The sequence below is a fragment of the Branchiostoma belcheri genome, unplaced genomic scaffold (genome assembly GCF_001625305.1).
Source record: "Branchiostoma belcheri isolate BF01 breed outbred unplaced genomic scaffold, Haploidv18h27 scaffold114, whole genome shotgun sequence".
Classification (NCBI taxonomy): Eukaryota; Metazoa; Chordata; class Leptocardii; order Amphioxiformes; family Branchiostomatidae; genus Branchiostoma; species Branchiostoma belcheri.
This window is the reverse complement of record NW_017802536.1, coordinates 762,218-777,290: the sequence shown is the minus strand read 5'-3', so window position 1 is coordinate 777,290 and position 15,073 is coordinate 762,218. Positions and strand designations below refer to the sequence as shown.

Below are 15,073 nucleotides of genomic sequence, written 5' to 3'. Positions count from 1 at the left end.
AGTGATCATAACTTTACATTTTGTTCCAGTGTGGATCAAGAACAAAAATGTGGCCTCGGCCTTTCATTTGCTAATTCTAGCCACGGCGACGGTACTCCTTTTGCAATACGCATATACCTACCGTCAACACAACATTCTTTATTACCATATCAGCAACTTTAAAGGGAAAATGGTGGATACAGTACAGGACCATTTCAACATGACACGAATTCATCAACTTCAGTAAGCTTCCATATCATCATCTAATGTGAAGTTATTTTTTCGAAAGCTAATTGTGAGAGCCAGTGTACTGTTTGTTTTGTATAAACTTGGTAAAGGATGAACAAAATCCGTTTGGGCCTTGTTCTAGCCCAAATTATAATCGTTTTTTTTTTCGTTGAGGATAGACGTGGACGCAATATCCCCCAGCTGATTGATAGCAGCTGCTCAGAGACAAAAGCTACTATCTTTGAATTATGTTTTTAGTATTTAAACCAAGAGAGATGTGTTGTAAAATTATTGATTTGTTTCCTTTTTTTTATGTTATGTTACTTTTTTTACAGGAATATCACACGGCAGTTTTTTTATCCGAAAAAGGACATCATTGATTTTAAGGACCATGAAATATTTTTGGAAAAGTGCAATCCAGAAACATTCACACTTCTCAACTCTACAAAGGAGACCTGTAACGTCACCCACACACATGTGAAACAGTACAAGAATTGTGCACTGGTTGGGAATGGGGGTATACTACTAAACAGCAGCTGTGGTGCTGAAATAGACGCTCACGATTTTGTTATCAGAAACAATCTCGCTCCAACCGCTGAGTACAGCAAGGATGTGGGGACGAAAACCAGCCTAACAACTATTAACTTTGCAGTGCTCTGGAGGGTCACCAATACATTAAAACGTAAAAGAAAAGACAATGTCGAACTTCAATCTCTGCTGAGTCGACTGAGCGAGACCCCCGGAATGGTATTCGTTTACCCTCTTGGTATCATTGGTCTTGAAAACCTTAAAGCCATCGATATAGTCATGAAAGACAAGGGAATCCCCATCGTGTTAGCTTTTTCTCACAGGAGCATCATGACCGACAAACGGTAAGAAAGGGCTGGTAGAGAAGCATACTTTAAAAAAATATTGCATCATTACAATCGCCAAGAAGGTTTTTTGTGTTTTCATGACGGATGTATGTATGTATGTTTGTGCTAGCACGATAACTAAAATTCTTTGGACGGATGTGTTAGAGCTCGGGAAGAAAGCACTTTAGTCTACCCTACACCCTATAAAAAGTGGTTTTTATCTTTTAACGCATATCAACATAACAACCACTTTGGGAGGTGGTTTTTGAGGGTTTTATCCACCGAAAAAGCTGGTCTGAACGCTAAGGTTTTATTGAACCGGTTTGTGGGTCATAATTCCGGGGTCAGCATCCTGGCCGTGTGCGACCTGCAAGCTTTTTTGATTGCGTTGTTTTGACCAATTTGTGTTTCCACTGTTTTTCCACGGTTTCTCTTCATTTTGCGATGGAATCAGCATACGCAACCTGGTCAGCGGACGAGGCAATGTATCTACATGCAGAATTTTAAGTCATTAAATAAATACCAGGGCTCCGGATCCCAAATTGTACATTTTTTTGCCAGAAATGGCCAAAACTCTAAATAATATTACATACAGCCTGTATACAAAAATAAAATTTCTAAGGGCATTTGACAAATCTACCTTCAGGGAAAATTTAATGTTATTTTGTGATGTGTAATCATGTGTTGAATCCATAAAAATCATCAAGCCATCTGTATATTTCATAAGGACATGTAAAAAAAACTCCTTTCTTCTCTCTATCTCTCTCCCTCTTTCTCTCTCTCTCTCTCTCTATATATATATATACGAGAGGGAGGTAGAGAGGTAGATAGATAGATAGATAGATAGATAGATAGATAGATAGATAGATAGATAGATAGATAGATAGATAGATAATATTATTAGATAGATAGATGGATGGATGGATGGGTAGGTAGATAGATAGATGGATAGATAATATTATTAAATGGATGGATGGATGGATGGGTAGGTAGACAGATAGATAGATAGATAGATAGATAGATAGATAGATAGATAGATAGATGGATAGATAGATAGTACCGCTACTTATCACACGGACCGGTACAACCGTATCGAATCACGGCCCAGGTATGGCATAAATATATATGCAGAAGAGGGGGGGGGGTGAATCTAATTCAAGTGGGTATCTGAACAATAACATTGCAGGGTTTGATCTATATTGCACCGAGGTAGTTCCAAGTATTAATTTATATATGACGGAGAGAAAACCGATATTAACAATTGCAAAAGATGAGTTAACTCTTATCTAACACGTGCGTCTTTACAGTTTGTTATACAGGAAACTAGCGGACACATATTGGAATCTTCCGTCAACCGGCGTCAACACCTTTGCACTGGCCTCAACTTTTTGTGACAAGATCTCCATGTATGGTTACTACCCCATGTCCACCTACCATAACCAGAATGTACCTTACCACTACTATGGTGATCCAGGATATTATGGTCCTGCGCATAAAATGGAGGAGGAATTCGCCATGTTTCAGGATTTTCATAGTCAGGGTATAATAAGGCAAGTCATCGGCAAGTGTGATTCTGACTGAACTCAGACCACATCTCTACCACACGCAGTAGTCATCATTACCTACATTTTCTTTAACTGATTTTATTAGTTTGCACATTAAACAAAACAGACAGTAATAATACAAAACAAGGATAAAAACAGGTGCACGAGGAGGGGAGAAGCATGGAATGCTTATACAAGACCCTCCTCCTCTAAACTATACAAAATTAAATATAATCAATAAATGGAAATAATACAATAAAATGGAAATAATACAATAAAGATAATGAAATAATATACGGTATTAATTAATGACAATGAAATAAGGTAATGTAAGTTATAAATGCAGTGCAATAATGACTGGGATAGCTGGAGACTACTAAACCTTATTACGAATACGTTTGTGTTATCATGAGGCATGTGACATCAGTATGACATAATTTAAATGCTACACAGTTGTTTCTTTCGTAAAACAATTATATACAACCAAGCTATAACCAAAACTGTGTGTGTTACAATGTTAACTTCTGTTGATACTTCTGTAGCCCTTGGCAACAACATCTAGTAGTAATAGAGATTTAATGTTTCCACCGTCTTGGATGGACAATCTTAAAAATACATATACATATATGGTCCAGCTAGTCCGATAACAAGAAGCAAAACAAATAAACTTTTTTTGTTATAAAAATAAGAAGTTGCGATTTTTCTTTTAGTAAAATAAACTAAATATAACTGAGCTAGTGACGTGGTTCAGCATTTTTGGTTTAAAGAAAATTAAGTCAGAAGCATTTTAATAAAAAAAGTCACAATAATTCAAACGTTGCTTTATATAAAAAATTTGTGTAGTTAAAAATCTAAACCGTTCAAACCAAAATTATCAAGTTTTGCAAAGAATTTATTAAACTATAATGTTGCCACCGAATTCATCATCAACTAATGTCACTGATATAAAAATGTTGCCAGAGATAACCTAGGAAAGTTTAAAAGTTATGATGCAAACCGTTTGATAGGCGGAGGTGTTGTGTCAATAACAGTGCCAGTCGCGTTTTGTGTCTGAGCGGGCACAGAACATGACAAAGCCTATCACTGTCAAGTACTGTGACAAGAAGTACTGTCAATCATGGTTATTCACCCCCCAAGTACGGAACAGGACAATATCATTGTGTGTTTTAAACTGTACAGGTTAGCGTTTTGTTGTATTTCTCAGAATTTTACGAAAAAAAATATAATGACGGTTTTGACACTAAATGTTTAATTAATAGGACAACTTAGAGACGAAATATAATAATATGTAAAAGTTGGCGCGGGCACTTGAAGAAAGCCCCTGACTCATGTGTATAATTTAAATTTTATTGTAAAATTTAGATGACCTAAACATTTGCCTTCTTATGTTTGTCTATACGACTAAGTATTTATAAAATGTTTCGTGTTGATTATACTTATAGCATTCTTGTTTTAACCCTAAACAGTACACCTGGGGTCCGCGCGGACCCCAGCACTATATATTCTGTAATATCTTTTTTGTTTCTAAAGATTTGTTTCTAAAATTTTAGGTAATTGTCACCCACAAAGTTGTCTCTCAATACAGTGCAGAAAACTCCGTTTCTACCATTTATAAAAAAAATTATATCTGATTTTCTTTTGGGGTCCGCGCGGACCCCAGCCGGCTTTCGATCATAATGGATACACTGGCGTTCTTATACATTACCTTATTTCCGTTTTGATATGTTTTTATGCACTCATCGTATGTCTACCAAGTTTTCAGAGAATGGTGTAGTAATAGAATTAAATTTTAATAACTTTGGTGTAATTATGACGTCATATGACGTCAGAGCTAATAATATAGTCCGCCATATTGGATTTTGACCAATGACGTCATCAAATTAGCATATTCTATGCATATTAAATGATTTAACTTATATTTAATTATGTAAGATGTTATTAATGTTGGAAAAGAAGTGTAATTTAATATAAAACTCAGAAAATGTTTATGTTTAAACCAAAATTACTTCTATTTTCAAAAAAACTGCCTGCTAGAAACCCGTTGCCATGGCAACACAAAAAAACATCAACTTACTAGTATTAAACTACTATGAACTTTTTTTCCAGAGACATTTTAGGAAAGGTCTCCAAATTTGATACTTCTAGCGCAAGCCGTTTACCCGCTATCTGAGATCAAAGTTGGGCCTCAAAAGCCCCTTCAGTCTAAAATGGGGTTTAAAAATCGGGTATTTCTTTTTGTTTTCTTTTCTTCACCAAAAAATAGCAAAAGTTCAAAATGTATGATTTTTGTATGTAATGTGGACACAGAGATTCCCACATCAGTTTGCAAAACAATTGAGCTGGTAGCATGTTGATAATTTCTAAAATAAGCAAAAAACTGTTCTGGGGTCCGCGCGGACCCCAGGTGTACAGATTAATCAGTCCGGGAAGGTGTACTGTTGAGGGTTAATAAAGTATTCTAGATGATCATATCGATGATAGATGACCGATTTTTTTAAGAAGAAAGGTCGACGTCATTAATATGTGTCAATAATTAAAACGTCATGTGTATAATATTCATTTTATTGTAAAATTTAGATAACCTAAAAATTTGCCTAATTTTATTAGTCTTTTCGACTAAGTGATACAAATATTTTGTGTTAATTATACTTGTAACATTTTAGTTTTAATGAAGTATTCTTGATGATCATATCGATGACTGATGAAAGAAAGTCAACGTCATTCCAACATTTCTGCGAACTTACCATTAAGTAGCTTAGACAAAACAATTGAAACAATGTAAAATAAAACACATAAACAGCTCTTTAGTTCTGTGATTCGTACAGAATATTACATTTTGTATAAGAACACAATTCCCTACCTTTCTCCACCTCCCCGTGACGCTCCATAGATGTAGAAGTGGCTGGATAAAGTAAAGTAAGTATAGACTCTGAGCTCTGTCACACAGAAAGTAGGATAGAACCTATTGCTGTGGTGTATGCCGATTCCCCAAACTAAATTACCCTTAAAGCAAGTTTCGGATAAACTAAAGACAAGAAAACTATATTGGTCTGTGTCGGAAGTTTTTTGTGTAAAAAGCGGAATTATTGGTCTCGCAAGTTGAAATAGTGCATTTTTTTGCGATTTTTCGACCTAAGGAACGCTTTAACTTTGAAATGTAACGGAAAGAAATGTCCGACTAACATTTCAATTTTGTTACAATGTTCTTTACAATGCAAAAATCGAGGATATTTTAGAAATTTGAGGGCACTTTAAACCAGTTATTAGTTGTTAACTATCGATTGAAAACTTTTAGAATAAGCATTCTACGGGCCTTAGGATTAATTTTACACTCATTTAGTGCTATAATCAAAACAAAAACAGTTGAGGTATCTGCAATACTAATTTTATTACATTTGGACAAGAGAGTCCCTGTGAAACTGTTTATTATTTCAAAGAAAATATTTACGGTTGAGACTGGCTACATGGAAGCCGGCAGCGGAACCCCGGCTATCCACCTGTACCCGATTAGGCTGCACCGGGCCCTATCCAACCTGGTTAAGATGGCCAGGCGGGCCAAGCACAAGGGAGTCCTGTTTCTATGTTCTGTTTGAATTCGTATCTTTGTAATTACTAATACTTGTGCCAAATCTCGTTAAGAGCGTCGAAAGTAATATGTTCAGAAATTATGTTGTTAGCTTCTCTTTTTTGTGTTGCGGAGCAAGCTAACTTAGGTCCCTTAAACACTTTAGGTTACTTTGCAAATGCGTGTACAAAAGCACCGACATTTCTTAGGTTACACCGTGTCAAAGCACACAGGATAGAATTTCTGCATGCCCCTGTTAACCGCTTTGTCTGCGGCATTGTTGACACTAAATAGCTGCTGCTGGCGTAGGGCCATGAGAACACGAATTCTTTCTTTCAAGACGGCACAGTTATGGTATATGGACCAGGGACAACATAGCAGTTACACAACAGTGCTAGAGCAGATCCAGAGACTAGATAAAAATATATGACCTTTCATATGACTCACCCTAGATATACGGGGCAATTGGGAAAACTGGGTGCCACAATGGCAATTATGTGAAATTCAGACCATGGACTTTAACTAAGACACAGGAGAGATAATAAGTAAACAAGTTTGAACCGGTTGTGTCGGTGTAATTATACCAGTCGTCAGGTAACGTCGTCGGGTCATGGCCCCAGCAAAAAGCTGTAACTGCGCATGCCGTCTGTCTTCTTTGTAAACATGGCCGGGGTCGTTGGATGGATAACTGAGTCCTTCCTGGAGATTCTTCAGATTTCTGGACTGACTCTGCAGTCCTTTTTCGTCTTCTGTGTGGCCTTTTTCCTGGCGTGTTTTCTGTTGAAAAGCCGCAGAAACCTGCCTACCTACCCGGCAGGACGTGTGCCTATTCTCGGGCACCTTCTCGCCTTGGGACGAGCGCCTTACCTCAAGCTGACGGCGTGGAGGCGGCAGTACGGGGACGTCTTCACCGTCAGGATGGGGATGGAAGATGTGGTGGTTCTGAACGGCTACACTGCCGTCAAGGACGCGCTTGTCGACAGGTCTGACCTGTTCGCCTCCAGGGCGCAAATTTACCTGGCTGATGCAATAGTTGGTTTTGGAAAAGGTGAATTTCTTTTTATCATCTGATATAATTTTCCTCGATTAAATCTTCTTTGCACTCCCATGTCACAAAACTACGACATTCTAAGGACGGTCGCGAATAGTTTGTTAGTCTCGTAACGGAAATGTTTACCATCTTCCTGGTGTGCTGATTGTATTTAAGTATATTCAAGACTTGATATGCATGGTATTGGATTACATGTGAAAGCCATGTTGTTCCTGCAGACATAGTAACTGCCCGCTGGGGGGCGGAGTTTAAACAGAGAAAAAGGTTCGCCACCGCCGCTCTGAAGAACCTCGGCATGAAGGTCGGAACTGGCAGCATTGAGGAGAAAATCGCAGAGGAGGCAAGCTGTCTCCGCAACAGGGTAAGACAAAAGTAAGAATGAACCAAGCAAAACAATTTCCTGGACTTTTTTATCGCTCGGAAAACATCTTAGCAATTTATTTGTGTGATAGTATTGAAAGCATTCCCATGGGCAGCATGTCGATAGTTTATTATCGAGTATTTTACATTCTGTTCTGAATGTTTTGTAGTTCCTAGTTACCTTCACCAGATGGTCATGTGTTTAGGTAAACCGTATATACGAAGCCAAGCCAAGATAGACTATACAGGGGCTGTTGATTTTGTAATCGGTTAAAACTTATCTTAATGATATTTGGAAGATTTTGATAATCTAGGTGTTTATCAAGGTACTGCAGTGGGGTACACAGTACTATGATAACTCGTGTTGTGGTCTTAGAGAGTGGGACATAGATGTTTTGGCAGTAAATATCTGACGTGGTGTTCAGCAAAATAGCTGCTTTTGAGCTGCTGTTGTCTTTTCTATGACGGAATGTGACTAGACGGGATAACTTTGTGATGCTGTGGATGCTTTTTGATAGTTTTAGTAGGTAGCTTGTAGTTTGAAAACAAAGGCAAAGTTTGAATTAGCGCATTGTTGTTGCTTTCCAAGGCATCATGGTGCGGCCGTCGGGAACGTTCAGTAGCCTTTTCGGTTATGATCGGAGTGCCTTCGGTCGCGTCTCGGTAATCGTGACACTGCCGAGCGTTCCCGACGGCCGTACAGGATATCCCCGGCTATATACAAGATGGCCGCCCGGTTCGTCCACTAACGTGGTTCCCGGTCGCGCTGTGGAATATTTAGGCCGAACTGAACATCGGTAACACGGCCAACTGTGGTCTTTTACTGTAGCAAAGCTCGGAACAGCATCGGAAAATGTGCAGTTCTGCCAATGGATCTTTCCACGACTCTTGCTGAGGGTAAAGAAATGTAAGCCCGAATCAAGAGTCTCTTCGGCTAGGTCTAGATAGGGTTAAACGTACACCATAATGGCTCCTACCAGCACAGATGCAGTATCAAGATAAAATTCTGTTTAGACTAGAAAGGCCAACATTTGCTTCGGAGCAAATGTAATATTTCACTCCATCTCCCTCCCCATACAAAAATAGAAGATTCTGAATAAATCATACTGCAATCATACAAGGACAAGCTTTTTGAATCTCGACAGATATTTACAAAAATGGCACTTGGCCATTATCTCCCTTTTTTTTAAAAAGATACAACGACAAGCACTTTAAATCTCGACAGCTTTACTTTACACTTATCTCAATTTCAAAGTTACATATTGCAGGTATCTAAATACTACTAATGACGAAATTGCAACTACTACTAACGGTAGCAAAATTTTCACGGTCTGAGAAACATGGACATGTTCACGGAACTATATATTCACGGTGGTGACAGTTGCAGGAAAAAGAAAGTCCAGGAATTATTTCCTAACTGTAAAGATAAGTTCACGGTACAGAGGTGACAGTGAAAACCGTGAACATTGACCTCCTGCTTGCGTTACGTTGCGGTACAGTGAAAAAAAATCGGGAAAAAAAAAATCGGGAATTACAGTAATCAATTTACAGAGTATGTTTGCTTAGTTTCCAGATGTTTCGTATGAATGTCGTAAACTTAGTTTTAAATTAACGAAAACCGATGCGCGCACAGATGCCATCCATACAATCAAATCAACATGGCCTTATTAACAATCACATAAACTATGAAGCCATACATTGAATAAGCTATACATATAATATGATTATCATAACCTTTATTTTAAAATCATGCCAGTGAGCTAATTGCATGTACAGAGTGAAAGAAAGTAAAGTAAAGTAAAGCAGTAGAATTTCTGTACTAAGCTATGATAGTACTCCATATGATTCGTCCTCATCGTCATCATTCAATGTGGTCTATCTCTTGCTACTAGTGACTGGTAATACCTCTGTAGATTCTTCACACTGGCAGAGTACCGTACTCATTCTCTCTTGTCAGCTCCATACTTTTGTGACAACATCAAAGTGATTTTGGTTTGTATGTTGGAAAAATACAAAAGACTAACATTCTAAGTTATTGACATTCTTGAGTAAGAACAATCAGTTTTTGAATGTTAAAAGCAAAACAACGAAAATCAAAAAAAATAGTTGAAATTGTAAAATGCAGGATTGTTAAAATTGTTAAAACTAATAAAATTATTAAAACTGATAAAATTGTTAAAAATGATAAAATTGTTTAAAATGTTAATATCCGATGCACTGGGGTTCGAACTCACAATTTCTGGGATTGCCGTCTGGCGCGTTACCAACCGAGCTAACTCGTTGCGATACACATCACTCACTGCATTGTATGTCATATAAAGTAAACAGCATGGCGGTATCGATCGCCTCAAGCCACCAAGACTTTCAACTATTAACTACGGGGTTTCCTTCTTTATCAGGTTTGCTTTTGAACCACCTTGATGTTACTTAACTATCAACCCGGCTAGCAGAAGCCGCCGGCTCCTTTGATATTACAGCCGCTCCCTGTCCAATCTGTTTACACGCCGGGCGCAGGTCATTGACCTCCAACTTGCGTTGTTCCAACAGAGAAGAGCAAAATGTCTGGCTCCCGCAGAACGTACCGCACTCTCCCGCTGGACGTACCGCACTCTCCCGCAGAACGTATCGCACTCTCCCGGAGGACGTCCCGCACTCTCCCGAGGGAAGTCCCGCACAGCGTCCTGCACTCTCCCGCAGAACGTCCCTCGAAAATTGATGCGTATTTCGTGGCCTGTGCTGTACCTACCAAAACACTTGAGTTCATACTGTCAAAATGGAATGGCTTTGAACAGGTGTTAATTGAGTTAATCCAATCAAATCCAACAGCCAATCAGCAAGAAGAAAAGATTAGGCTGCGTCAGGTTCATGCTTGCATGCCCATATTTGGGCCCGCCCCCGAATTCCTTTCTTATTACGTCACGCGCGTACGCCCCACAGTACTTTCCTATGGGAACAGCTAAAAACGCAAATAAAACGATTGTAAAAGCTTGTATCAAAAAAAATAAAAAAACGCCTAGAGGTATTTACCCACTCTACCTTTATACGAAATTCCAGGTCGTTTGGCCCAAAAATGAAGGAATTGAATCAATTTAAAGAAATGGCAGGAGGAGAAGAAGAAGAAGAAGGAGGAGAATCATCAGTAAAAACAGTATTTCCCTCCATACTTAAGTATGGAGTGAAATAATTACAGATTACAATGGGAAGCTCTTCGACATCACCCATGATGTTACTGTAGCGGTTGCAAACGTCATCTGTTCCATGGTAATGGGGAAGCGATATGACTACCAGGACGAGACGTTCCGAGAACTGGCAGAGGCTGTTGTCACAATCATGGCTGGACTTGGAGGAGGACAGATCATCAGCGTCTTCCCCGTGCTACGGTTTGTTCCTGTGGGTGGGTACAATACTGAGATTTCATTTTTAATTCAGCTCATTGGCCATTCTTTCATACATCATATTACTATTTATCATTTTAGCACAGAACTGCTTGGAGAAGCCAGTGTACACTGGGCACTAGGCCAACAGAGCAGCTGCCATAAAGGAGAAAGAGAGGAGGAAACAATGCTCCATCCCTTTTCATTCCTTCCCTTGCAGCATCTGCGGCCGCTCATGTGCGTCGAAAATTAGTCTTTATTCCCATATGAGGACCCACTTCGGCAAATGATGACCTGTACGCCTACTCATCTGTCGCAGCAATAGGAGAATCCAACATCATCATAGCAACATATGATGATAGTCCGTTGAATAGCTTTTATCACTTAGTCTGGTCGGAAATTTGAGGGAAGTTGCTGAGCAATTTTGCCACCGAAACTCTGCATTCATGTGCGATTATTTTTCTTGTATTTTACAGTGAACAGAGCCGGCATAAATGCGCTAGAAGAGGTCCCTAAGGTCCTAAATGTGTTAAGAGAGGAGCTATCTCGCCATCGCGAGAACCTGGATCGCGAGAACCCGCGAGACTTCCTGGACTTCTGCCTGCTGGAGGTTGAGAAGCAGGAGAAGGTGGAGGGTCTGACGGAGGAGAACGTCATGTACATGGCCCTGGACCTCTTCTTGGCGGGAATAGACACAACCACCAACACACTAATGTGGAGTCTGCTCTATATGATTTTGAACCCTGACATCCAACATAAGGTATAGATCAGCATTACACATGTTACCCTGTCGGGTTATGCCAAACTCCGTACGGTCTGGCAAAGATCATGGCTTCATTTCGTTTTTTTAACGGCATTTTACCTTCCTTACCATTTACTGCCTATCTGCCAGCTAACTCTGTATTTTGTACGACCTCTAGGACATGTCTGTTAAGGGTTGCCTCAATACAATTCAACATTACCAGGTACAGCAGGAGCTAGATGCCGTTGTTGGTGAGGGTCTGCCCGCCCTGTCCCTCCGTTCCCAGCTGCCCTACGTGAACGCCTGTCTGCTGGAGGTCATGCGGATCCGGCCCATCGTACCTCTTTCTCACCACGCCACCACAGAGTCGGTTAAGGTGCAGCAATACGGCATTCCGAAGGGAACACAGGTAATGTTACCGATCATAAGGCCACACCAATTTAATTTGTTGGTTCTCGGATTTTTTCAGAAAAAATATGAAGCGACAGGGCGAAAAAAAATAAAAATAAAAACAGGTCTAGGCATCCTATTAAAGGCTTAAATGCTACAAAATGAGCCATGAAGTCAACACAAAAGGCTGGGTTAAAATTTAAACATTGAATTTTGAACTTTTAATCAAACCACTGCAATGATAGATGGGGAAACTGTAACAACTAGGAAGAAAAGGACTTTCCTCAACTGTTGGGGGGCAAAACATGAGCATTTTTCAGTTGATTCAGGACCAGAATCATTTTTTTTTGCAAATCAGAAAAAAACGAAGAGGCGAATCCGAGAACCAACAAATTAAATTGGTGTGGCCTAAGGTCGCAACTTCTTTGACGTTGCAAAAATGGTCCCTTTATAGTGGTTGTATGACTTCTCTTCTTCGCAAGCTCCGAAGAGAACTATGTTTCCCGTCTATTTTACAGACAAACACACAAAATTAGGGTAGTGAGCTCACCGTCCAGTGAGAGGTTGAGCCACGAATGACCTTAAGAGGATCAGGGAGGAAGGGTCAGAGGGTAAAGGGGCGGAATAATTAGTATCAGGGCCTTCGGTCACATGATCTGTCTGTTCAGCCGACGGGAAACGAGATTTATCATTTTGAGCGAGAGAGAAAAAAAATGTAACTCATTCATACAACGTTATTTTTGCGCGTGTGTTTGTGTGTTTGTTTTTTTGTGTGTGCACGCGAGCATATCAAGATTTTTTTTTCATTTTCTTTTGACCCAGGTAGTACTAAACCTGTACTCCGTCCACATGGACCCCGCCTACTGGCCTGATCCGGACCGGTTTGACCCCGGGAGGTTTCTAGACGCAGAAGGAAACTGCAGGAACAAGCCCGAGTCGTTTATGGTATTTGGGGGAGGTAAGGGTCCAAGATAACATATACGTATTAAAACCACAGTAATGAATTAACAATTTCTATAAGACAGTGGCAGTCTTACAATTTGGTCTCCTTCTGTCTAGGCCGACGCGTTTGTCTTGGAGAGCAGCTGGGCAGGATGGAGATCTTCTTGTTTTTTTCGACCCTGCTGCAGTCGTTCAGTTTCAGGACGCCAGAGGGCGCTCCTCGTCCAACCACTGACGGCGTGTTTGGTTTGACACTGGCGCCGCACCCGTTTAAACTCTGTGCGGTTCCGCGTTAGTTTATTGTCTTCGCCAGAAGAGTATGTATCTGGTTTAGCTGTGTTGTGGGTCCATATGTAGGTCATCGGTATTGGTAGACATGGGATCTAGTTAACTATACTGTACAGTTATGCAAAACTATTCTTACTAAGTTTGTATTCTGTCAACTAACGGTTTTCTCATTGGGTATGGAAAATGGCTTTGTAAATAAACGTATTCCATAGTTTTAAAGCTAAATACCGGTAGCAACTATACGGCTTATTATATAAAACTTTAGTTTAATCGACTAAATGATGTATCGTTTTGATAATTATGTCTCTTTGTGTGCGTGCGTGCGTGAACGTGTGTATGTTACTGTAACTAACGGTTTTCTCATTGGGTAGAGAAAATGGCTCTCCAAATATACGTATTCCATAGTTTTAAAGCTAGATACTGGTAGCAACTATACGGCTTATTATATAAAACTTTAGTTTAATTGACTCAATGATGTATCGTTTTGATATGTTTGCGTGCGTGCACGTGTTTATGTTATTGTAAGTGTGCGTTAAGTTTTCGTGTGTGTGTGTTTTTGTGTTCATATATATTTGTATGCGTGCATATATATCTTTGTGTACATGTACATGTTTTTGTGTGTGTGTTCATGTGTGTGTACGTTTCAGTGTGTGTTTATGTAAGTGTATGTGTGTATGCGTGTGTGTGTAATATGTGCACACCTAAATATTACACACACACACACGCATACACAAATTTGTGTACCTGCCATACCTGTGGTACGGTGTAAACGAGTAGGCTAACTAAGGGGTGGGAGGGGGGCGAGATCTAAGGAGGTGGGGTGAAATCTCTAGCGATCTCTGGCGAAATCTCTGGGGGTCGAGATCGCTGTGACACCGACATGGCCACCTGTCACACCTCATGCCCGTAGCCAGGGGGGGGGGTTCAAGGTTCAAAGGTCCAATTTTTGGTCCACTTTTTATGTTAAGGTCCACTTTTTGGTCCACATTTTATGTAAAGGTCCAATATTTTCTTGAAAAGATAGACTGGAATCGTAGAAAAACTGCTCCCTTTGTCATTGAATAAAGATTTATCTCTGATTTCTTTTAAATCCTCTCAAAAACGCACGAAATGCCATTTTAGAAGGTTTATCTTTTAAAGTTTTGAAAGGGAGCATACCCCCGGATCCCCTAGGAACCTCGCGCCTACGGCACTACTACGGCACTCGAGGTCCCCTCAAGGAGTGGGAAGAACCCCCCATTCAAAATCCTGGCTACGGGCATGCACCTGTCCCAGCCCGGTCTGAAAAGGGTTAAGCTGTGAGGTTTGGATATATCCGGGATGCAGGGACACGGTGTGTTTACAGGGCCGGGATATATCCGGGATCGGGGTATATCCCAGATAAAAGCAACACAGCGCTGCTAATCGCAGTGGAACCCGGAAGTAAGCTTAAAGGTGCGCGAGGTTCCAGCAGGAAGTAGAGGAATTGTGGGGCTCACGTAAAACAACTAGTCTGTTGTCCGAGACGGGACTTTTTACTCTTAGAAGGAGTAATAATGCGGTATAATTTAAGACCGGAGTAGATATTAGGGACGAGAGGTATTTAAAAAAAAAGTTGTAGACTGAGCTTTCTTCTGAATAGTCAGCTCAATACCCTGGACAGTCACTAGTCAGAAACCTTGTCGAGTTTTTTTTTTTTTGCTTTATTGCTAAACAATCAATCAGGCAATTGAATGTATTAGTTAGACATTTTAATAGTTTCCACCACTACATAGTA

The 15,073-nt window shown here is 40.0% G+C and overlaps 2 protein-coding genes across 2 annotated transcripts in view; both read left to right on the top strand.

The window, feature by feature from the left end:
- The window catches only part of LOC109462266 (alpha-2,8-sialyltransferase 8B-like), a 2,903-nt gene extending 245 nt beyond the window's left edge, over window positions 1-2,658 (top strand). Inside the window, exons 2-4 of the mRNA XM_019758796.1 lie at window positions 30-222; window positions 543-1,079; window positions 2,369-2,658. Coding sequence (XP_019614355.1) covers window positions 30-222; window positions 543-1,079; window positions 2,369-2,642 — 1,004 coding nt within the window. The 3' untranslated portion in view covers window positions 2,643-2,658. The remainder of the gene's footprint in view (window positions 1-29; window positions 223-542; window positions 1,080-2,368) is intronic.
- A 4,175-nt stretch (window positions 2,659-6,833) lies between these two features.
- Window positions 6,834-13,325, top strand: LOC109462264 (cytochrome P450 2D6-like). Its single transcript, XM_019758794.1, has 8 exons — window positions 6,834-7,218; window positions 7,440-7,582; window positions 8,109-8,115; window positions 10,772-10,975; window positions 11,432-11,715; window positions 11,921-12,106; window positions 12,910-13,045; window positions 13,147-13,325. The coding sequence occupies exons 1-8, from the start codon at window positions 6,834-6,836 to the stop codon at window positions 13,323-13,325; spliced, it is 1,524 nt and encodes a 507-aa protein (XP_019614353.1).
- The last annotated feature ends 1,748 nt before the right edge of the window (window positions 13,326-15,073 follow it).

Excerpts from the sequence above, each read along its gene's own strand:
- LOC109462264 (XM_019758794.1), top strand. The coding sequence starts at position 6,834 with ATGGCCGGGGTCGTTGGATGGATAACTGAGTCCTTCCTGGAGATTCTT. Across the intron at positions 12,107-12,909 it reads GCATTCCGAAGGGAACACAG|GTAGTACTAAACCTGTACTC; the intron begins GTAATGTTACCG and ends CTTTTGACCCAG. Across the intron at positions 13,046-13,146 it reads GTTTATGGTATTTGGGGGAG|GCCGACGCGTTTGTCTTGGA; the intron begins GTAAGGGTCCAA and ends CCTTCTGTCTAG.